The sequence below is a fragment of the Ptychodera flava genome, chromosome 7 (assembly GCF_041260155.1).
Source record: "Ptychodera flava strain L36383 chromosome 7, AS_Pfla_20210202, whole genome shotgun sequence".
Classification (NCBI taxonomy): domain Eukaryota; kingdom Metazoa; phylum Hemichordata; class Enteropneusta; family Ptychoderidae; genus Ptychodera; species Ptychodera flava.
In genome coordinates this window covers 41,395,803-41,420,329 of record NC_091934.1, presented here as the reverse complement: position 1 = coordinate 41,420,329, position 24,527 = coordinate 41,395,803, and the positions used below count along the sequence as shown (strand labels likewise).

At 38.0% G+C, this 24,527-nt stretch overlaps 2 protein-coding genes across 2 annotated transcripts; both read left to right on the top strand.

Annotated features, from left to right (window-relative positions):
• Nucleotides 1–483: 483 nt before the first annotated feature.
• On the top strand, nt 484–4,642 carry LOC139136238 (solute carrier family 2, facilitated glucose transporter member 2-like). The gene is made up of 6 exons (XM_070703974.1): nt 484–656; nt 1,713–1,826; nt 2,462–2,563; nt 2,725–2,803; nt 3,157–3,284; nt 3,499–4,642. The coding sequence occupies exons 1-6, from the start codon at nt 519–521 to the stop codon at nt 3,721–3,723; spliced, it is 786 nt and encodes a 261-aa protein (XP_070560075.1). The 5' UTR covers nt 484–518; the 3' UTR covers nt 3,724–4,642.
• A 1,175-nt stretch (nt 4,643–5,817) lies between these two features.
• On the top strand, nt 5,818–20,269 carry LOC139136237 (solute carrier family 2, facilitated glucose transporter member 1-like). The gene is made up of 12 exons (XM_070703973.1): nt 5,818–6,037; nt 12,835–12,936; nt 13,144–13,298; nt 13,402–13,526; nt 15,412–15,527; nt 15,957–16,116; nt 16,854–17,041; nt 17,529–17,642; nt 18,183–18,284; nt 19,393–19,474; nt 19,619–19,746; nt 20,041–20,269. The coding sequence occupies exons 1-12, from the start codon at nt 5,948–5,950 to the stop codon at nt 20,221–20,223; spliced, it is 1,545 nt and encodes a 514-aa protein (XP_070560074.1). The 5' UTR covers nt 5,818–5,947; the 3' UTR covers nt 20,224–20,269.
• Nucleotides 20,270–24,527: the final 4,258 nt, after the last annotated feature.

The window sequence follows — 24,527 nt, the reverse complement described above, 5'->3', positions numbered from 1 at the left end:
TATAAATGACTCGTAACGACGTTACAGACGAAATAATAAAGTAAGTCAAGTAAAAAGTGAAAGTGTTTATGTCTTCCACATAGCATCACCCTGAAATTATCAAACAGTTCCAGTCTTGATAACAACAGAAAAAAAAGCACTAGTCGAGTCTGATCGTTAATTTCTAGAAAGATATCAATCTATTATGTTTCTAGCAATATCACCGAAAAAGCTAATTGCAATGTAGACTTTGCTTTGGTGTCACACGTAACTGGATTTGATGAAATCTGTCTATCTGTCTCTCTCTCTATCTATCTATCTATCTATCTATCTATCTATCTATCTATCTATCTATCTATTTATTTATCTATCTATCTGCCTACCTGTCAGTATATGTCTGTCTACTTACCTACCTATCTATCTGTATGACTGTATGTCAATGTAGTGAATTATTCCGTCCATCTATATATCTAACTTTTTCCGTTTTTAGCATTGCAGAAAATTTAGGTCAGGATGATGTGTCGGCTGCCATTAAAGAGATGGAACTTGAATACGCCACGGAGAGTAAGGAGCCAAAAGTTGGCATCGTGGGTTTGTTTACAAACAAAAATTACCGTAAACCACTCCTCATTAGCATATGCTCTCACGCTGGTCAACAGTTTTCTGGAATCAACGCGGTGAGTTTAATTGTCTCCTTCGTACTGCCTTCATCTAATCAAGTATAAGCATCCATTTAAAAGGTAGAATGCACCTCGGGGACAGATATTAGGACTCTAAAGTTTTTACAACTGTGCTGTGATCTATCACTCGTGGGGATTCATTTTAGAACTCTTGAAGTGAGGAACATTCCGACCTTCTCAGTTCTTTAAAAACAGAACGATGGAAGCCATTTTGAATTTGAAATATCGGTTAATAATAGGTAATTTGTTTCTCTAGTACCGGACTTTGCACGATAATCCGTGATATTTATTCTTGATTTGGTACGAAGGTAGTTTAAGTTTCACAGAGGAAAGTCTAAGCACGATCTAAAGTGGTCCACTTTCGAGGTGCACAGTATTTTAAAAGGGAAACTATTTACAATCAGTAAGAGTAGCTTTACTTAGCATCACAACTGGGCCAATTGAATTAACTACTTTGATATAATTAAAATTTTACAGTCTCTTTGAAGAGAAAGAGTTTAAATTCCATCTGTAAGATAACATCATTGAAATTGATTTCATATTGACGGCATGTATTAGTAGATGCTGTCATTATGTATAAGTACTCAATAAGTATAAGCACACAATTTTAAGTAATTGATTGTTTGATGGTGGACTAGCCGATGCAGCAGCTTGTATACTATACCAGTCTGACGAATAGGCATTTGGTGCCACCAATTACTTCACCAATTACCGTGACTTACTTCGCAGAATTTGGTATTTCTAGCCGATTAAGTCTATAACGGTACTCTCTTTCCTGTTGTCGCCATCTACGTATTAGTTCAGACACGTACACTACACACTCATTGCTCAGTAAAATACGTAACTGCTACCGCTATAAACGCTGCGGACTTCCTACCATCTTACTTCCTTCCATGTGCTCCCTTCAGAGCAAGTTACTTGATACTCTTCATCGATTTTACAATTCACTCAATGGCTGAGAATCTGTATCACTTATGATGCCGACAATTTTTTTCATCAACCAGCAAACGGTGTGATTTTATTCCGTCTTATCAATTTATTGTTCATCATCAGATCTTCTTCTATGCAACTGAGATTTACGGCATGATTTGGCCCGATGATGACGATGCTGTCACTTACGCAACGGTCGGAACTGGCGCCATCAACGTCGCGATGACAATAATATCGGTATGCATCAAATGCTTAGGCATATTATTAACTAAGAAACTTGGAATCTGTCGTTCTTAAAGATAAGAATAGCAGGCAACTTTGCGGTAACTTTCCGGTGGCTAGCAATCACTGGTTATATACTGGCGATATGCATGTGTATTGGCCATAAATACGTCCATAATTAGGTTCTGATGGGAAGGAATTCCTCCCAATGAATTTCTTCTTATAATACAAAATCTGTAACACACGACCATTCATGTAGTAAAATTAAATAAAAGGACTTTGTGATTTCACATAATGCTATAAATCATATTGTAGGGATGGTGGTCACATTAATATTAATGCCTTCCATGCTGAATACATGGACATGTAGCGAAATACGGTGATTTTTCCAGTTCAACTGACTTTGATAATGTGTTACATCCGGGGTAAATTCTAACGAAGTGAAATCTTTGTGTGAAATTATAGTCTTGAATATTTATGATACATGTTACACATCTGTATTATGACTCCTTAAACGATGTAAGTCCTGCTAAATACAGACTATTTGTGTAAGTGTCGCCGGATTTTTCATTTGTGTTTATGTCAAGTTCTTCCACGAAATTTGAAGGAAGTAGTAGTAGTTAAAAGTTGCATTATTTTTGTTTATTAAGGTTTTCATCATCGAAAAAACGGGTCGCAGGCCTTTACTGGTATTCCCGTACATAGGAACAGTTATCTTCACTGGTATTATCACTCTGTCCCTCAACCTCACGGTAAGTTCCAGTGCAAACTATGACCGACACTTAAGGTTTGAAACCCGAGTTTCTGTTTCATCTTAGTGAATAGTCCACCCATCCTCTTTGATCTTTTCACTGATAAGAAAGATTGTACGTACGAGTTTAAATTTAGGATTGTTTTTTTATGTACTTCACAGAATCAACAGCAAGATGCCTGGGCGTACATAAGCCTTGCTTGTGTCTACTGCTACGTCATCTGTTTCGCAATAGGACCCGGTGAGTAGTAAAAATCTAATATATCTGTCAGTCTGCTTACCTGTATATCTTTCCATCTGTCTGTTTGTCTGTCTGTCTGTCTGTATGTATGTATGTATGTATGTATGTCTGCCTATCAATCAATCTATCTATCAATCTATCTTTCAACCTATCCATATCTACCCATCTTCCTATCTATGTATCTGTCTGTCTACCTATCTGCCTATATATCTATCTGTCAATCTATCTATCCATCCATCCATCTATCCATCTATCACACAGGAAACCCTCGAAGGAATATGGGTAAAAAAAGCCTGACGAGATCGTGAGACCTTTATAAGGTATACGATTGAGGACTTTGCTTAATTTTACAGGGCCAATACCGTACATCCTTGTCGCCGAGTTGTGGTCGCAAGGCCCCCGCCCTGCCGCAATGAGTGTCTCCATTCAGACTAACTGGTTGTCTAACTTCGTTATTGGACTTACCTTTCCTATACTCCAGGTAAGAAAACCAAATTAAAATATTCTCTCTACGCACAGAAAAGGTCGGATACGCTGCAAAGTCAATGAAGGACCGTGAGGAAATGTGTTACTGAAATGTCATCAGCCTGGCCGTCCAAATCTGTCGTCCAAATCTAATTTATGTAGCTGTCCGTTCGTCCGTACGTCTATTTATTTGCTTGCTTATATGTTTGTTTGTTTTTTAACTTTTACAGGAAGCTATCGGAGCGTACACTTTTCTGGTATACATGTGTTTTTTGATCTGCACGACAGTGTTCACCATTTTCTTCGTTCCGGAAACTAAAAACAAGACATTCGAAGAAATTGTGTCACAGTTTCGCAAGGACAAAGATTACGACCAAGAGAACCTTGAACTTGGTGCTTTGGAAGCTGGGCAGTCCGATGGAAAAGAAAGCGTCTCTTCGCCGAAGACAGAGTGATTGTTGGGGCAAAAAACGGTACCTTCAACAGTTGAATTTTTCGCGTGCTTCGTATGTGTCAGTCTTTAGGCTCCTATACCGAATGCAACTGTCGCCTTTCCGAAAACAGCTCTCATTTGTCAGGTCTATTTCATATGTCGCTTTTAAGTGGTCCATTTAATTGCTTTGTTTTGGTACTTTTTTAAAGGCTCGGTTTGTATCAGACATATCACGTGTCAAGAAATATACGACATTGTTCGTCATCATGTAGAGGCTCCGAGTCGTTTGCAATCAGCCTCCGTGCCACCTTCACTTTCTCTGATGTACGGGACCGAAACAGTGTCCATCAAGGCCATGATTACCTTTCGAACCCATGACAGATTCACTGTTGAACTCATTCTCATCTATAAACGAACATTGAATGACAACTTCTCTGGAACGTGGAAATGTGCAAAGCAACAGAGTTATGACCCCTGTATCGGCAAGTGATCACGTGACTCACACTGGATTCGTGCCAGTCGTCGATGCTGAACAGTTCTTATGCCTTCAATATTTGGCATTATCTTTCTGCTTGAGCAGTGATTATTAGTAAAACTGGGTGTGTAATTCAAGGGATGACGACAAGTTATTTCACGAGCGAGTTATTTTTATCCATGTCCCGTATGTTCATAAGCTTCCTTAATGGTGATACTCATCTTGGAACGGACAGTTTCAAACATTTGCGCATACATGTACATCCTTCAAGAAACTTTAAAATCATTTTCTTAAACAACCCATAGTAAGGACAACCGTGCATAGGTTTGATTTGAGGGTAAATATACCCGATATTTACGAGATCCGGTATTAATGACCATGGGCTTTGACATATGCCAACTCTACGGAGAGAAATTATATCTTCTATTTTCACTAAAACAACCAATAAACAGTTGCTTAATAATGAGTCCATACAGTATGGCATCAAGGTGTTGGTAAAAAACGAGTGTCTGAATATTAATCCCCAAAACGCATGTCATATCAAGATGACTTTGACTCCATGGCGAGATCCAGGGTCTGTAGTTCGATTATTAAACAGTAAGACAACAGTGTTATAACAAGATCTACAAAGCCTCTATATCGCTAGTGTTTGTCATACAGTGCCACGATTTTCGTAAGAACGATTCTCTTTGACACAAAGATCAAACTTGTAAAATCAACACACCGAACAAAAAGTACCGGACGGTTTTTCATAATTGTTTTGTCACCCCTTCGAGTAAATGATATGAAAGCGTAAGAGAAGAGTGGTATGCTTGGGCTCATGTACAAATAATACAAGAATTGACATTTTTTTCGTATTTTGAAAGAGTATTTATTGATCTTCTTATTGAAGTTTCTCCCAATCATATTGAAAATTGCCTTGATATCGATACTGCTTACATATGTGTAAAACAACGTCAGTATGTGCAATCGTCAACTATGCTGTATTCGCTTAAGGTAGTACGCTCTTCAAAACTGAAAGACTTGAACCTTTGCTGAGAACTTTCTAAGAGAAAGTTTTGGACAATTATATGACAAAATTAAGAATAAAAATAGGGCTCACTATGCAAATCTTTAACAGTGGAGAACACTTAGCCAAAAATACCGATATATGACATTTAACATGGCAGCCATCCCTGTGTTAACTCAGCAGGAGAAACTTAAATTTTCAATTATCACTATAAAGCAAGAAGGCGAAAACTTCATTATTCCAAGAGCTTCAAAATGCGCCCACACAAGCCGAGCCTCTATCCCCGAGGCGCACTCTAACTTGATAAAATATGTTGGCAGGGGCCTAGTAGTAAATTATCTCCAGTTTGTTTGATTTGAATAGACCTTTGTCATCATCAGACGACTGTGTGTCCTTAATAGACCCAGTAGGACAAATGTCATGTTATCTACATTATATAAACACAAGGCGAATTTAATAATTATCCGCATTAATTAGCTAATTTGGTTTTGATAGCAATTACATTTGTTTCTGTTAATGTGCACTTTTTACCGAAACAACGCGATTTCTCACAGGATTTATCATATTTGGATTTTAAAATACAGTGTAAGATTTGATGGTTTATGGCCTACGTTAATATTTAATATAGTGAATAGTAACAGAATTATTTCAATTGCTTCTTTGTTGAGCATACGCACGTAAGCAAATAGTAGCGATAAATTGTCGCTCAAAATATCTAACTAAAAGGCTGCTCATCCCTGGTTTTACGGACTATCTCTGACCATGGAAGATGACACACTACCGATTGAATTACAATACAAGGATAGAGACCTCGACGATGTTTCCGACAAGTCAAACTTTGACGACAAGAAGGTAAGTTTTGGTTTGAATCAGGAGCGTGTCTTCCTCGCTAGGGGACATACTTAGTCGTACTGCTCACGTACGACGCTGTACACACATTTAGCTAATTCGACACACTACCAATTTCTCAGTGGAGCTTGCTGGCCATAGATCGCCCTTCGCCCATAAGATCATCCGCTCAATCGACATTGGAAGCTACGTAAAAATCCTGATTTGGGTCACCATACAGATATATATTCGAGATTCGACGATGCTCTGTTGCAAAATATTACAAAGCGAAGAATGTTTTGCAGCCATTATGTCTGACACACCAGACTAAATACTGACCCTGTCTTTAGTGTGAAGACTGCTTTTACTCTCTTTTGTTATATATTAAGACAATTTCTGATATAGAGTCTCTTGTTCAAATCATGTGAGAGATAACACATGTACGAGTTAACATAGTGTAGTCTGCCTTTCAAGCCAAAACCTGGACACTACGTTCTCCAACTAACAGTTTCCTAATCTAACTGAACTCGAGTTGTTGTCCTGTACTGTTCAACATACACCCACTATTTCCCATCCAAAACCCTGAATGATGCATGATATAACGGTTTCAAAGCAAGATGAGAAAAGTTGTTCGCCTTTTATATAACAATTGCCAAACATCGTTTGATTGAGCAGGGAAATAAACAGCAAGCTTCCCTTAGAGGTCGACTTGTCAGTGTTGCCTTTTGACGAATATGAAAATGACCAGCGAGGACGACGTTGTGTTCCAGCATAATTCATTGAAACGAGGCTTTGCACGTATGTGATTGGTCACTGATAACGTGAGCGTTGGGCGTCAAAAGGGTGTGACGTGAAAAAGACAGAAAATACGCAGTGGAACAGCTTGGACTTCCAAATATTTGTATCGGCAATGCGTTTTACTTAGGAAAATATGTAGGCTTTGACAGGCATTATTCAAAATATTAAGAAAAAGAATCAAACAAAAATGTGGGTGTGGATAAGGTGTGAGCAACGGTGTGTCATGTTCCTAGCTATAGGTTACTATTCAATAGATAAGACACAATCGATCTATGGTCTTGATGACAGGCAAACGATTCAAAGCTTGTCAGGACAGAGCGCAGAGGTTAAAGGTTATATTCTGCCCTATAAATCGTTTACATCTAATACAGCGACGCTTATAGCAAACTCGTGCACTGTTATCTGCAAAAGTTGCATCTGAAAATAAAATAACAAAATGGAATGTTCTAATATAGCAATAGCTGCCAACGAATATGTAAAAGCAGAAAAGAAGAATCTAATTTCATTTATCAAACGACTCTTCAGACAACCTAAACGATGTGTCGTGTCACGCGACCTTTATAAAGATGACCCGACTGAGGCATAAATGCAAATAAAACTACAATAACACATTTTATTTGTATTTAGATTAAAGGCATAATGCAAACATTCATGCAATAGAGGGCAGCATACCGTACTTCCTTCTATAATTAGAGTAAATAGTTGACATTTTTTAATGTGTGTAATGCGATAATTTTCTCTGTTTAAAAGACACAAATGCTACAGAACACTTAACCGCATAAAGTAGTGTTTTTCGGAGCACAATGAGATACGTGTTACATTTGCAATGGCTCTTAACCGCAAGAAATAACACTGTGACGAGCGCCCTGTTTGTATCAAGCAATATGGGAATGTGTCTTCTAGTTCAGTTAGCTCAATGTTTCTTTTACTTTTTAACATTGATAATAAAAAATTACATTTTCATTCCATGATTGACAATGTTTTTGAGATTTTCACGGCAATTGTGAAGCACATTCAACAGCCTCAGTCAAACCCATATGAGTTTTCAATGTAATTGTATTTACTTTATTTTCAACTTCAAATGGATTCCAAACTTAACAATGCATTCTTCCTTGGAGTCAATACGAAGGTGATGACAAGTGCAAAAGACACAAAATTGTTGGTATTCTTTTTTGGACAAATGAATACGTCTGGTTCAACTATAGCCGTACGTGGCATAATTGATAGAAGGTTAAAGATTAAAGCAGACATTCTGCAGGAATTCAGGTTATCAGCTGACCACATATACTTTGATATGCCCGCGTTTGTTCCATAGCTAAAAAGGTCAGTACTGTTATATATCTATATTCATATGATTGATTTACAAATATTTTATCATATTTGTATTTCAGTACATATCTTTGTGTGAGAAAATAGGTAAAACATCAACAGTTGATGAATATCGCATTTTGAGGACATTAGCAAGTAACAGGAACATAACGGTAAACAAGACACAGGAACTGCAGACTTATTGACAAGCAGACAGACAGACAGACAGACAGACAGACAGACAGACAGACAGACAGATAGGCAGACAGACAGACAGACAGACAGACAGACAGACAGAGACAGACAGACAGACAGACAGACAGACAGACAGACAGACAGACAGACAGACAGACAGAGAAAGATAAAAATGTAGATAACATGGCAACACAGCGGTAACTTCGGACCCAAGGCTTTCTCTGTCGTTCTTTGACTGCTTGCCTCTCTCTCTCTCTCTCTCTCTCTCTCTCTCTCTCTCTCTCTCTCTCTCTAACAATCATACACTTCAAAATACGCACAACCATACCCACTGACACATACATATCAACAGAGAGACGGAGAATAGCATGCATTAAACAGGAACTTTCTAAATGTGCAACATTTTCTAAAGATTGATTCGATCAAGAAAGATAAATAAGTAGTGAAAAATGATTTATTTCATGTTTCTTGTGTTGTTTTATTTGAATTCAAGGAAGTTACTTGTGTAAATGTGTCAAGACTTTCACAATGAGTTTGTCGACTTTTTAAAACGAAAGTACGATGGGTAAGAGTTTTAAGATAGCAACTATTTTAAATTATTCATCCGTTTACAACCCGTACATCTATGCAAAATTATTGGCATGGTCAAAAGTTTACATGTTGTAAGTGAAAGTTTTGTCCATGTTTGGGAACTTTTGTCTTGAAACTTGATCGTTTATTTTGTTGATTTTATCTTTATGTGATTATCTTGAGATGCAAGGGCCACTCTGTAGAGCTATGACGCACCCTCACATAGGATATAAACACGCGATCTTCTCTGGAAGGTAACCTCTTTATACTCACAAGCTTAGCCCTGTAACCATCGAGTGAAAAATCGATAAGTTTTAAAAAAGGAAAAAAGTTTTTGTAAAACATTAAAAAATCATACTCTCTGAGTTACTATTCTACAAAAATTAGAACAAAAATGCATTTGTGATGCAGAGAAGGAAGACGTGAGGTGGGCTAAGGCAAGGATTAAGTCCTTGGCTTAGCCTTAGCCTTGCAAGAACGTTCTCTATTACTATGGCAGAGTACAATATAGACTTAACAAAATACAGTTGTACTTGACACATGGGGTGGGTATTGGCATTGCAAATTGTACGAGTAGTTTTTAAAAATCTACTTGAGAACTGCATGATAACTGTCATTCACAGTTATATAGTATGATGGTGATGACAGTGTTCAGCCGTGGTTGACCTTTGAACCTCGCTGCGGACTGATGTAAGATGACATGAGTTCTGTGTGACCAAGAGACGAGCAACATTTGCAAGCACATCTATTACATTTATATAAATATGTTTTAATTGAATTTGACTAAACTACCGTTTCGATACAAAGTGATCGTCTGCGAAAGAAAAACCCATCGGCGGTAGTGTAAACTCTTGGAAAAATTGTTTTACCGGTAAAAACAAAAACAACTTAGAAATCCACAATCGCTGTGACGGCTTTTAAGGGAGAGCACGGTAAACTTACTTCACTACCGATCGGACAGTTTGTCGAAAACTCATGTCTTAGCTGTAAAATGGACAATAACTTACTACTAAGAGCAAGCTAATGCCCTCTTCGAGTTGTGGACCACTGCATGACTATAGCTGAAGACAAACTAAGTTGTCGACTTTTATCTAGACTGCAGATAAACTTTGGCTCACTCAGTCATTTTAGATTGGTGTTACAAAGACAGGCTGACGCTGGCCACAAATCTGAACAGACAGCAGGTGCAGCCAACGGAGCTGTTCATCGAAAAAGCTGTTCCAGGAGCAATTTTTGAGGGCAGGGGAAATTTTAATTTTGCTCGGGCAGGGGACATGTTTTTTTAGTGGCAGGGGAGCAAATTTTAGGTTTTTTTGTAGGGCAGGGCAGATATCGGTTAATTGTCCTGGGAACAGGGCTTGGCGAAAAACGAGGAGAGGGAAAGCTACTTTTAAAACAATGACAGGGGAAGTTGAGCCATGGTGTTTCCGGGGATTGGGACACAGGGCAAGTAGGCCTACTTATAACTTTTCATGTCTGCAGGGGAAATGGAATGACAAAATTTTGACGAGAATTTTTTCCTGGGCAGGGGAAATCGGCAAGTGTTTTTCGCCACAGGGCAGGGGAGCTTCAAAAAAATTTACAGTGGGGAGGGGAAACAGGCAAAAATAAGTGGGGAGTGGGTAAAAATGAAGTTTGAGTGAGGGAGGGTAGGTCGAAACATTTTTGGTGGGAGGACAAATTATGAACAGCTAATTAATTACCCTCTTGACTTAAAATTAGTCAGTTCACATTGTTTGCCATACACAATATATCTTATCATAGTAAGGACCCCTTTAAAAGTGCATTGTTCGTTGGCTGCACCTGAGACAGGTTAGTATGGGCTCGAAAAACCGTGAATGGTAGCGTACTATATCAATTAATACATTTGCAGATGGATACTTGTTGAAAATGAAGACGGTGAATATTTCGGACGAGAACGAGGATGCAGTGGACACATGCTAATCCCATATGTACATCACCACGACAAGCTGTCTACGTTGACAGGTCAAGATCACATCTTCCGTAACAATGATTGTTCCCTGCTGATGAAGGCAATAATGATGACTCGCATCGCACTTTATCGCGAAAATTAAAATTCTGTTGAATCATTGGTTAACCCTTTAAGTGCTGTATTTTTCCCACCAAAATTTTAGTGCAACATTTACCAATTTTTATGAACTTTTCTGTAATTTTGTTGATAATTTTCGACCATATGAACACAACATTTCATTGGCCACATTTTTTTTTCAAAATTTTGGCAAAAATCTGACAAAATTGACTTAGGTATATTTTTATAAGGGCGACAAAAACTGACTTTGGCGCTCAAAGGATTAAGGTCAGCAACTTATGAAAGTGTTTTAAAGTTCTCTTTATTACACTCCATAATGCTCTTTCATGCTTTTTACTTACATTTTTAAAAAGGCAGGTACATTTCATTGTACATACGATACAACGAAAAATTTTACACGCAGTTTAGACTCGACTTTGATTCTCTCCTCTATTGTAAGCTTATGATGCAGTGTGTCGAGTATGACACTAGCATCACTGATGTAGATTTAGTAACTCATTGTAACTCATTGAGTCATAGAGAGTAGAGCTGAGGACACAAAAAAAGCGAGTTTTTTTGCAAAAAAGTCCAGAAAGTTACACAGATTTGGAGAACATCTTAAAGACAATAAACCCGAAATACTAACATCCCAAATTAATGAATATAAACTTTCCACATAATTGTGCAAAAGCAGTTCAGATGGTGTTAATCAGTGAACAGTTTGCAAAATAACAATTGCACGAAGTACGCTATGTGCGTGTTTGATCACGATACAAACGGGAGTTGTCACCAAAGTAATGTTTGGGTACCTTTACGTGTACCTGAACGGTGCAATGACAAAACATGTCGATGCTATCATATTTGATCAGCGGACTAAAGATAAACGTTCCGGTCATGTGTTATCATACCACTCATCCAGCCCGTATCAGTCGCAGACGTGTCGGGCCTCTGAATAGTGAAGTGTCCTATGTAACGACTATTTTCAAGAACATCAAACAACAGACTCCGTCATCAGAAAGGGCTAAGCTGTTCAAATGAACGGTTTGTTTAAAGCACCAACTGTTAAAAGTAGTTTTATTATGAAGTTTCTTTCATTTGCTTTGGCTCAGGCTGCTTTATCAAGGGGTCAGACTAGGTCAGTGTGACCTTATTTGCCCTAATACTCACCTTCGAAGAATTGTGTTATCAGATATATGAAGACTTTATTGATTTTGCTACATGTCATGTCGTGGGTTAAAGGCATCAGTGTTGCGAGAATGTTATGACGGCAATGATAGGGGGTGTTAATGATTGTGTCATGGTGGTACCCATTATGTTAATTTGTTATGTATTTGTTGATAGTGATGATGGTGAGATAATGATCGATCGGGGAAATATTACAGACGAGCGACGAAAGTTTTGAAAAGCACATAATGACGATGATGACGACGGTGACGACGACGACGACGACGATGATGATGATGATGATGATGATGATGATGATGATGATGATGATGATGATGGTGATGTTGATGATGATGATGGTGATGTTGATGAGGAAGAGGACGACGACAATGTTGTTGTTTTTGTTGATGATGATGATGATGATGATGATGATGATGATGATGATGATGATGTCGCGAAACATAAGTCGGAATGACGGTCCAAGGACTAACTATTTTGGGGGTTCGGCATTGCTATGCCATTACCTCCCAAAGTAATCAGGCGTTTTACATCTGATCCTATGACGACAGCCTAGCTTTAATTTAATTATATCTGGGCTACCCTCAGACGAGTGTTGTAAACAAAGAAAATTATACGGACAGTGATGGTATAATGGGGATCTGAAAATATGTGAATATCATCAACGAAAGCCGTATTTGTTTCAGTTTCTTGTTCCGAGACATTCTTATTTGCAGCTGCATTTAATTTTTTCTTACAGACAAAACTTACAGGATGGGTAGTGTATGTCACGGCGGTTATAACTTGCACCGCGTCATTGCAGTTTGGTTGGAATACTGGAGTGATGACGGCGCCCTCGGGGGTGAGTAAATGAAGTAGTCCTGCTTGACGAGTTAAAATGTTTTGCTGACGCTGTAATGATGTCAACAGTTGATTACTACAGTCGATAGATATTAACAGATGAGAAGAACTCACACGTTCGTGCAATCTTTTAAGTCACAATCTATGAAATTTTACGCTTTCCGTTCTAATCAATGAAAACACGAATTTCATTTATTTTCTCTCGTAGTACATACAAGATTTCTACAACCAAACCTACGACAGGTACGGTGAACTGTCTGATGACGCAATGTTGTGGATGTGGGCATGGACAATATCACTTTACGCCGTAGGTGGCGCTTTCGGTGCGCTGGCTTCACCCCCGTTCGCTGATATTCTTGGAAGGTAGGTCACGGTCATTGACTTATTGATAAAAGACACATGTTAGGTGGCGATTTGAACACCTGGATTGCTAAATAACCATTATTTTCTTGTTTGCATCACACAGAAAAGGAGGATTGCTGCTTATGAATGTGTTTTCCATTTCCGCGGCGTTAATGTTTGGTTCTTCTGTGGCGTCCAAGAATTTTGAAATGATCTTCATGGGTAGAATTGTCATCGGTTTCTATGTGGGTGAGTCATCCGATTTGAATAGTTCCTAACTGCCCATTACAATTACCTAGGGAAAGACTAGAGCAGCATATGTTGCATGTTGTTTTGCCGTTGTATGTGACCTGGTGTATGGGAGTGTATATGTGAGTGAGAATGCACCAGTACCTCTGAGTAAGTATGGCCCATTCGTAATCAGTGATATGGTGTGAAATTTCAAGATCTGGTGTTCGTTTTAACGTAATCGTGATAAGTTATGTCCAAATGTCATATTTCTTCAGTTTTAAATGATAAAGTTATATATGGTGGCGAAACTCGTATTGAAGGTTGCTAACTGATGAAAGGCACTCACTCACAGTCAACGAGCCATCGTTCAGAAATGTTTGGACTCAACAAGACAGGGTGTTCGGGGTTTTCGTGCCCCGAAATTGATAGCAAAGTTTGTCCGAACTCTCCTCAACTACACTTTAAACCATTACCTTTCGAAATCATGACTAAAATTCGGAGTTATCGTGCAGCATTTGATACTCGAGAAAGAAACAACACAATAATTACCGACACAAGTAGTTAAAATGTCTGCCATCCAGTGTTTACTCTGTAAGAAAGATTAAATTTTCGATTTTCACAAAAATAAGCAGCTGAAAACTTCATTCATTCCATCTCCATGAGCCTCAACAAGTAGTAGATTAAAACCGTAGTGTACAAGTCCTGACAGTCTGAATAGAGAGGTTCGGCTACACGTTTTACGCGAACGTGAACGCGTAACGTCACGAATTTCTGCGATGATGTCATCGACTTGTGCGTACGTTCTTCACGTACACGGAGCCGGCGTCGCGTTTTCACGTGGAGACAGCTGTTTTCACGTAATTTGTAAACGTGTAAATTTATTCTTATCTTTAGCTATCAAAACATGGTAAAAGCTATGAATCATTCATGCAGTTGTTAGTTGGATATATGATAGTGACAACCTCAAAGATATTCATGTATTTTCGTTATATTTATGTGCAATTTCTTCGTCGATTTGCGGCATACGGGAAAACCATTGAGCTATCCCTGTGATGCGGAAACAGACAACGCGGACCAAAGCCGGGCCGAATCATTTCTTGCGCGTGCCACAAGAACGGTTGGCGTAATGCGTTGCCAAACGGACTTTTGCACGCAAACGTGTACGCCAACGCCAACGTGGATTCTACGCGTTCACGTTCACGTAAAACTTGGCTGGTCCCCGCCTCAGTGACAAGCACAAAGAGGCAGGTAACGGGAAACCGCCATGTGTCGAATTACGAAATCTGATTGGTTGAATCATGGGGCGCTGTCATTGGCTGTTCAATTTTACTTTGGAGTAAAGCTAAAATTATCACAGCGAACGTGGCTAGAATTTAATCGAGGATTTAATTAACATTCTTACAAGTTTTGAAATATTGGCAGGTACCAGACTAGACTAAAAAGCACGGGAATAAAAAATGATGCACTATGTGCGGGCATGCGCAATCAACAACTTCCGGGAGACCAAAAACTGTCTCATTTCAAATGGCGGTTTGCCGGTATCTGCGTCTTACTACGTGCTGCGTCTAGTCAAGTCACGTGAGACGCAGTGATCAGCGAAACGTAAAACGTGTAGCCGGACCTCTCTATTATCTGTCCCCGAGGCGCATTCAACCTCAAAACTATCTTAGGCAACTTATTTAGGAATAAATTGAGAGATTTCTGCAATAAAGATGTGGTGAGATGTTCATAAAGACGACGAAGCCACACAATTCTATCCAGCATTTTCATTATTTACACTCTCATGATGTGAAAAGACCAATTCTAATTACTAACTATTCCGAGAAGAAATTTTCAAACACCCTTCTCCGAAATCTGACTGTCTGTAGCCTACCCTAGTGACGTTACAAATCTTTCATTTCAGGTTGTGTGGTATGCATAGTCCCGCTCTACCTGGCAGAAGTGGCGCCAAAACACCTCAGAGGTGCCGTCGGCGTAAATCATCAACTGCTTATTACATTTGGTATTCTCCTGGCCGAGGTAAGGTAGAACCACTATACGCAACAAGTGGAATGACCCTAAAGAGTCTTAAATGTATTTATGTTCCCCATTATCTGTACAGCACGATTTTGTGAGTCACAAAGTATCATGCGTCGACCATTTTCAACATGGCGGTAAAATTTCAGGTTGTACAGGAATTTAATGACAGAAATGCCTATAAAGGTATTTCTGAGACCATTATCCCGTACTCTTGATGTGATGAGAAGTCAACTTTTTACCAACTTTTTTACCCAAAATGCACTCCAATATCATGACACCCCCCCCCCCAGCACATGACAAGACATTTGAATGCATGCGCTTACCTGACAAATGAATTTGACAAGCTACTTTCGCGTTGAAATACATCTATGAATTTAAAAAAATATCACGCATCTTGATCTTGACATGTCTCATAATTGTTTCAATTAGGTACTGGGCATATACGTCCTGAATTCCGAAGATAATTGGCATATTCTGTTGTCTATAACTGGCTGGCTTTCGGTGCTGCAGCTATTTTTTCTCCCATTCTGTCCGGAGAGTCCAAGATGGCTTCTTATAATTGACAAGGACAAAGAAGGCGCCACCAAAGGTTCGCATGACTTCAAATCCTGGAGAAAGGACTAGGATTATAAAATCTTTCTATAATAATAATTGAGGAAGATGTGAGGAAGTATCCCTGCGGTATTCAAGTCTACAGACGCCGTAAAAATCAAGGCGATTCATAGGGAACTTTCTCTATACTGTCTTTATACTGAGGAAAATTGTGCTAATAAACCTTGTGAAATCTACCAACGTACACAGAATCCGCTAAGTAGCGATAACAGGTTTCAAATCTAGCATTTTAAAGTTAACTTTACTAGTAAAATACTTTACTTTAGTAAAATCACCCGAGACCTAAACTTTGACGGGTGTAATTATCACACAGTGATAAAGAACGAGCGTTCCTTTCTCATCCAAGCTCGAGTCGACCAGAGCAGCCGTTTTTTGTTTCCTCGTCCGCTGAGACGAAATAAATATGGAATGGCATTATACTTTGCCTCTTAGAGTTCGTATGTATATACTCACTTTGCGGCCCTTAACAGTGAATCTATTGCCGTCATCTTGTGGTGTGGCAGAACTACGGCAAGATATGCCTCCTTTATTTATTTATTCATTCATTCATTCATTAATTCATTCGGTCATTCACACATTAACTCGTTCCTTTCTCCCTTCCTTAATGCAATCATTTTGGAATAATTGCTTGAGTGTTGATTGATTGATTGGTTGATCGATCGATCTATGTGTTGACGAGCAACTTAACAAGCTTAAATTTATATACTATTTCAGCTATTCAGAAATACACCGGTGAGGAAGACGTGCACGCCTATATGCAGGAAATGTACTTGGAACATCTGGAAGAGTCCAAGGAAGAACGTGTAGGGGTGACAGCATTGTTTACCAACAAGAACTACAGAGACCCTCTCATCATCAGTATATTCACACATATGTTCCAACAATTCTCCGGGATTAATGCGGTAAGATTATGTAATGGTAAATGATATGGATACTAACGTAATGAAATATCCGTCATTATGGCACACGAGCGTTATACCTAAAGAAGATGCCATGGTTTCAATATTTCGTACGAGACTCTCTCACAATGCCTAGTTTGCAACGCAAGTAAGTCTTCCCAGTATAAGTAAGGCTAGCCGAGCGGGTCAAGTTAATGCGTGGCGGAACTTGCCTTCGCCGGCTCGCTCGCTCGGCAGAAATGTTGAGGTTGCTCGCGTGGTTTAAGGAGAGTCTACCACCATACTCACAACGCTGAGGGCGGTGTTCAAACTCACAGTGACAACCAAATAGGTTAAGTTGTTAGTTTGATTGGTGGCGACGAAAGTTCTGCAAATCAATAAGTAGAACGTTTTGATGCCAGATTAGATGAATGTTACCGTAAATTATCAAAGTCTTTATTCGTCAGTCGACCTTGATCCTGACAGTTACGCCATGTCTTATTTTCCGCAGGTTTTCTTTTACGCAACGGAGATTTATTACATGATATTTCCAGGCAACACAGAGGCAGTGCATGCTGCGACTGTCCTGACAGGAACGATCAACTTCCTTACAACGATAGTCGCTGTAAGTGTTCATCTTTATAATTTCTCATCGTCGTATATTTTGATTGAGAAAGGAAGGGCTATGAACGACAATGGTAACCCATTTTCCAATCGATCGGAGAACACAGTTCACTGTGTTATGGAGCAATAGAGAGAGTAAACGTGGAAACTCGTACGTTTGATGAACCATTACATCATATCATTTATGGAAAATGATAAATTACGTAGTGGCATGTGTGTTGGAATTCAAAATCATACTTGTTCATACATATTCAAGGAAACCTTTAATTGATTTCTCTGACAATAAAAAACAAAATTGGGAAGTAACCGTTCAAAGTATCGATGAGAAGTTAACTTTGATATTAATTATGATATTTGAAATTGAAATGACAATTGTTATGTGAAAATTTCAGTTTTAAAAAATAAAATTTGGCATTTTCAATGATTTCTATTAATCTGTCAAGGCGACAGAGCAGAATTTTTTATGTTTTGAGAATTCTTGAAATCGGTTTTTTGTCACATCATACCGCAGAAAACACTTTAAAGTTAAATTTTATTGCAGGTGTTTATAGTCGAGAGAGTCGGAAGGCGCTCCCTACTGTTGTACCCTTACGCTGGTATGGTGTTTTTCACTTTCCTTGTGACCTTGGCTTTGAATCTTGCTGTAAGTACATCATTGCATACCGGATGCATGAAGATGTTGTACTTTTGTATTGCGTTGCACATACTGCATTGATTGGTGGGGTATTGTCCGTCTTTTTTCTACAAAACTTAAGGTAGAATGCACCTCGGGGACAGATATTCGGACTCTCAAACTTTTACAATTCTCTTCTGATATACCACTTGTTTGGGTTCATTTTAAAGCTCAAGGTGTAAGAAAAATTTTCACCGGCTTAGTTTTTCGAAATTTGAATATTCATCTTTTTCTCCATAGAGGATGGCGGCCATTTTGAATTTCAAATATCGGTAAATCTAGGGTTATTTGTTTCTCCAGTACCAAAATTTGCACGGTGACCCCGATTTTTATTCCTGATTTTAAAAGACAATGGTTGAAAGATTCCTCACGGAAAGTTTGAGCAAAAGTTTAAGTCTTTCACTTTCCAAGTGCATACTACCTTAAACATTATGATGGAGCTTACATTCGAAATAAAACAAGAGGCCGGAGAGTGTAACTCGTAAATAGTGGTATGTAACCAGATTAATACCGTCACATGGGATACACACTATTCGACTATTAGAAGTGAGTGCCAGCGACCTTAGCCTATCGCTGTGTGTTCGATGCTGAACACCCATTAAAAGCGTTGAATATTTGAAGTCGCCACATGATCTGATAAGCAGTCTATCTGCCTGTCTCTATTCCCGTTTCTAGCTAGACCTCTTAGTCTATATACATACATACATATATGTATGTATGTATGTATGTATGTATGTATGTATGTATGTATGTATGTATGTATGTATGTATGTATGTATGTATGTATGTATGTATGGTGTGTGTGCGTGTGTGTCTGTGTGTGTGTGCATGCATGCATGCATACATACATACATACATACATGCATGCATGCATGCATGCATACATACATACATACATACATACATACATACATACATACATACATACATACATACATACATACATACATACATACATACATACATACATACATACATACATACATACATACATACATACATACACACATACATACATACATTTGGCTCATAATTTGCTTAACAATCTTTTAACGTCCGTGAAAACTTCTCGCTTTAGAATCCAAACGTTGAAGATGCATGGGATTACGTAGCTCTTTGCAGTGTGTACGGATACATCATCTGTTTTGCCATCGGGCCGGGTGAGTGATGCTACCATTTGAATACCATAAATAAGTCAGATGTTTAAAATTGTTCGCTATCCCGGTTGAACCAGACAACTTTTCATACACATGCGAAGGAAGATAACATTATTTCAAAAACTGACATTTTGTAATGTTCCACAGGACCCATACCGTTTGTGTTGGTAGCTGAGCTGTGGTCACAAGGTCCCCGCCCTGCAGCGATGAGTCTATCTCTACAGGTGAACTGGTGGTCCAACTTCATCGTTAATTTCTTCTTCCCCGTCTTTCAGGTAAAATATCTTCGAATTTTGATCACAACAACTATCATGTTAGTGTCACCTATTCTCTGATACAAAAGTGACATGAGCCGGAGAAGCTGGAAAATTATTTGCATACTTAGCAATTGATCTTTGACACAATTATTGTATTCTAAAGAATAATTGAAGCATCGAGTTTTATAATTCGACATAAAGACAGGCAGAGAGACAGACAGAGAGACAGATAGGCAGACAGCCAGACAAGGTAAGAGACGGGGCTTCTACAGATGTAAACAATTCAAACAACTTTACATGTTTTTTTTACAGGAAGCGATGCATGCCTATGTGTTCTCCATATTTATGGTGTTTCTAATGATCGCCGTTGTCTTCACATACTTCTGGGTGCCGGAAACGAAAAACAAGAGATTTTCTGAAATCGTCGCTGAGTTCAAGAAGGGCGGCAGCAGCACTCAGCAAGGGGAAGACAACGCTGCCTTTGGAGACATGTAGCTTCCAGCTTGCCAAAGAGGGCGCAATAGGGTCTTCGTAGGAAGAAGGCATGATCTAAATTCTACGAGATAAATTGTGAAGAAGCAGAATTCTTAAAAGCAAACAAGGAAATAACACCGTTTGCTAAGGAGCACAATGTTTAATGTACCTGAGCAAAATTCAATCTGAAATGTAGGAAGTTTATATCTCAGACAAGCTGCCATTATATACGACAATTTTCTGTATTATTATGATCAATTAAACTTGCCTTGTCAAATCCTTAGTTCCTACAATCACAGAAATGAATTAAGCCATGAATTAAAAGATGTACCTTTGGCTAGAATTTGTAACTTCTCGGTAATTCGTCTTTCGAGGAATTGTAATGATACATATCTTTGCATTTCTTTAAACGAATGTCTTTCATAAAAAAATCTTCCCATACAAATCAGATCCACGACGAGATTTTGAATCCATATAATCTGGGAACTTCATATCCGTTTACTGTTCACAAGGAAAAATGTACTTGGTCAGTATGGGCAATTTAACATACAATGTAAGTTAAGCAGGTGCGCCCAAGTATCCCCGTACAATTTGACTGAAAGTAAGGTAACTCTTTCGATCATTCATGTATTGCAGTCATTATGATTGTTGTATTTTGGTATAAAACGGAGTTTGAAATTGTTTCATTATTTTTGCTTCACGCTGCACAATTTTACACCCCTGGAGAATTTTTTCCTTGAAATATAAAGGATCTTTGGGGTAATCTAAAGATCAGCCAAGGTCATGGTAATGGTGGACAACAATGTTTTATCATTGAACTCTTATTAACTATGAAAATTACTTCACTTGTCATACGCAAATGAAGAAATGTAAATATTTTGAAATTATGATATTTCCAAGACACGCATTGCGACATTTTTATTGGGAAATATCCCGCGCATTATAGTGTATTTTGCTAAAGTAGTAAGCCATTTAACTTTAAGAAGTAAAAGGTGTGTTTCTGACAAAGCAATAATTGCGCACAATGATATGTTTATCCAAAGTGCTGAGAAATACACTCAGTTTAGATCACGAAATATTGCGTTGAATTATCCAGGCACGCTGAAGCCTTGCACTCGTTCGCTGTGATTCTCTGAGATTAAAACACACTCAGTCTAATTTCTGGTTGTTTTGCAAATATAGTGTTCTACTGAAAGTGAAATCTTTAAGATATCAGAAAATATTTTCGGATATGTCGTATTTTCACCGTTGTCTGATGTGAGGAATTTTTCTCAGTTTTTCATTTATCGTTCCCCTTTAGACGTGTTTTAATCTTCCATTTCACCGTTCAATGTGTCGTTTCAGGATTTTGAAGCATTTTCCAAAGTTGTAAGTATATACAATTGAAATAAATGATGCAGTTTTTTTAAGTTATTTCTAGTGTGCGACAAACTGTTCAAGGAAAGAAATTATTGGTATTCCTGTAGTATAGATGTTCTACTTAATTTGTTTTCTGACGTTCTTTCAATGAATCAAAAAAATTGTAGCGAATGTAATATTCTAGTTTAGAGAACAGTTTGCTAAATTTTGAGTCGTCAATGTTTGTTCCTGAGTCTATCATTGCCATTCTTGTGTGTAGATGTATTTGGTCATTGTCCTTATATCTACTAGTATTTCTCTTAAGTGAACCTAATTTACATATTATTGATTAAGCTGTTAGGCTGCTTTGCAATTGCTTGCTTATCATTACATCGTGATTATTTTAGATCAGTTTGAGTTTAGTATTTGCGGATAGACGCTCACACTTCCAATCCAGACCTAACGGCACTTTGTGTGGTCAAAGTTGAATATGTAAAATTCAAAAACAAACAAATATTATTATCTATTGATTTTACTGATGGCGGAGGAAGGTAAGTGGGCGTGCGTTTCTTTGTACGTATATCCATATATAATTTAATACAATGGGTAATGTCAACAGTTACCATACATCGAACAACACATTCAAAGACTTCATTTCCATGACACTTGGTAAACATTTGTTGTATAAAGCTGATACCTGAATATACTAAATTGCGGTGAATTTTGACAAAAAACACTTGAATTGTTAGAAACTATAATGTACGAAAGAGCTGTCAAAAGTCTCTCTTGATGTCACATTTGCACTTGGTAATACACTTTACAATGTATATGCATACAAAATATGAAATTATTTCTAGGATCCGGAGTTCAGTCGGTATAAGTTTTATTATATTCATTCTCCTGGTCATTTCATTTGGTACATTAATTCGCATAATTGGGAGGTTTGTGTATCTTTACAGCAAAGACAATACGTATTTTAGCAAATTTTGAATACAGGTTATGCAAATTTCAAGTTTATGACTTTGTACAAGTGCATTACAAGGTCACTACCGAACGATAACGTAGTCTCGTATCTCTCCTTCTTATCTGCGCTGCACTCACAATAAACTTCACTTTGGTGAATTGAGTTCCAGCGACGACATTCCAAAGCCTGTTAAAGTAAAATATCTTTCCCTTCACCTCATTCTCTGTATGACTGGTTCGAAATTCAAACGCACGTTCATTTACTCTTGTTGACACATTTTATTATACACAGTCACGAAAAAATCTCTGTTTTGCATGCGGGGGTCGCGAGGGTAACTAGGTCACCGATAGTCTGCTTGCAATGTGCTTTTCTTATATTGACATAAGAACACAGAAGTTGGCATACTCGGTGACGCGATAAAGTGTCAATATTTGTATATCTGTTATGGAAGGCATAAGTCAGAAACTGTGACAAAGGACACATATAAACTAATCGCTCGTTTGACATTTTTTATATGATTTATTCGTCCGCGTGTCGCATGATTTTATTAAAAAGGGGATGTCTACCCGTAAACAGGTGTTCATAATTGTCGCCACGCACAGGTAACGTTTGTACGCATTCGAAACAAGATATTAAATGTGTTGCAATGTTTAGAGAACAGTACGGACATACTGGACTCTCAGAGATCAAAAAGATCTGGTGGCAATCTTTTCGGCAGGCTTCACGTTTTACGGTTCATTAGTTAGAAATTTTCCCTCCAAGATGTTATCATTGCCTACTTGTCAATTTACATATCATTTGATCGATTATGACTTCGGTTGATTTAATCTATATATATTAAAATTTCATTAACAAAATAAATATCATAAGAAATATCATTAAATAAAATTACTATGTCAAATTGTTAGATAGTAATATATCCTTTTTCATCCGTTGAAGCTCACTCCTAATTTAGAACAAGGGCCTGCACACTTATTTTAAGAATGAAATGATATTCATCGGCACTTCATTGGTATAGGTTCTTTTTCCCGCCTTTACAATGGAAATTTCAGTTTTAAAATTTCGTTCATTGACAGACTGCTAAAAATCCTCGGGAAAATGTATCAATGTGCCTATCGATTATTGTAGCCGGAATCTTCGAATAACGACGATACATGCATGGGAAATGCTGAGAAACCCTAGAAAATGAATAGCTCGCGATAACAGCGAAAACCCAACAAGTTTTTGACAAACTGAAAAAAATAAAGAAAAAATAGTTTGGCTGCATTTTTTCGTATCCAAGCTTAGTGATGACTTTTCATACTTTCATAGCGACATATTCATCAACAAGCAGGCTGCTGTATTATAAGCTTATTCAATAACAATCCACAAGTTGCCGGGAGAAAGAGAGTAAATACACGATGACGTCATTAAACAAGATTTCTTCAGTTTCAAAGAGCCTATCGGAAAACAAGGATCTTCAAAAGAAATATGACTTTAATTATAATTACAAATCTTTTCTAAGTGAACTATCTGTACATCTTGGGGCAGAAAGATTATGGTGCGCTTTTAAATTTGGATGTATTGGAATGCTGATCTTTGGATATTCAAAACATTGGTAACGGCTGACCAGACTCCGTGTCCCACGGACGAATGTAACTTGTATGCAAGTAAATTGACGTTTAATTATCACCTATTTTTGCAACTTTTTTTCCTTTCAAAATGGGTTTGAAGTGTAGGATAGTACTTTCTTTCTCTAAATCTTACCCGATAACAACGTCTTACCGTGACCGTTGAGCGCCACCAACGATGCTTCGCGAGTGAGGCTCTCTCGCTTTCTTCATGAAAACAGAAAGGAAACAGCTTTCTGGTGTGTACATGTCATGGACCAACTCGTCGTAAAATTTGATTGGTATATTTAGTAAATAGAAAAGTGACCGATAAAGAGAACTCTGATCTTCCCAACAAATATACACTGCCAAATGGAAACAAATAAATGATATGAGGAAACGTGATGTGTCAAAATAAACAGAGACTTTGACAT

Bases quoted from the DNA above. Each gene is read 5' to 3' on its own strand.
- LOC139136238 (XM_070703974.1), top strand. From the start codon at position 519: ATGGAACTTGAATACGCCACGGAGAGTAAGGAGCCAAAAGTTGGCATC. The intron at 2,564-2,724 runs GTAAGTTCCAGT...TGTACTTCACAG, and splicing joins CTCTGTCCCTCAACCTCACG to AATCAACAGCAAGATGCCTG. The intron at 2,804-3,156 runs GTGAGTAGTAAA...TTAATTTTACAG, and splicing joins CTGTTTCGCAATAGGACCCG to GGCCAATACCGTACATCCTT.
- LOC139136237 (XM_070703973.1), top strand. From the start codon at position 5,948: ATGGAAGATGACACACTACCGATTGAATTACAATACAAGGATAGAGAC. The intron at 6,038-12,834 runs GTAAGTTTTGGT...TTTTTCTTACAG, and splicing joins CAAACTTTGACGACAAGAAG to ACAAAACTTACAGGATGGGT. The intron at 13,527-15,411 runs GTGAGTCATCCG...CTTTCATTTCAG, and splicing joins TGTCATCGGTTTCTATGTGG to GTTGTGTGGTATGCATAGTC.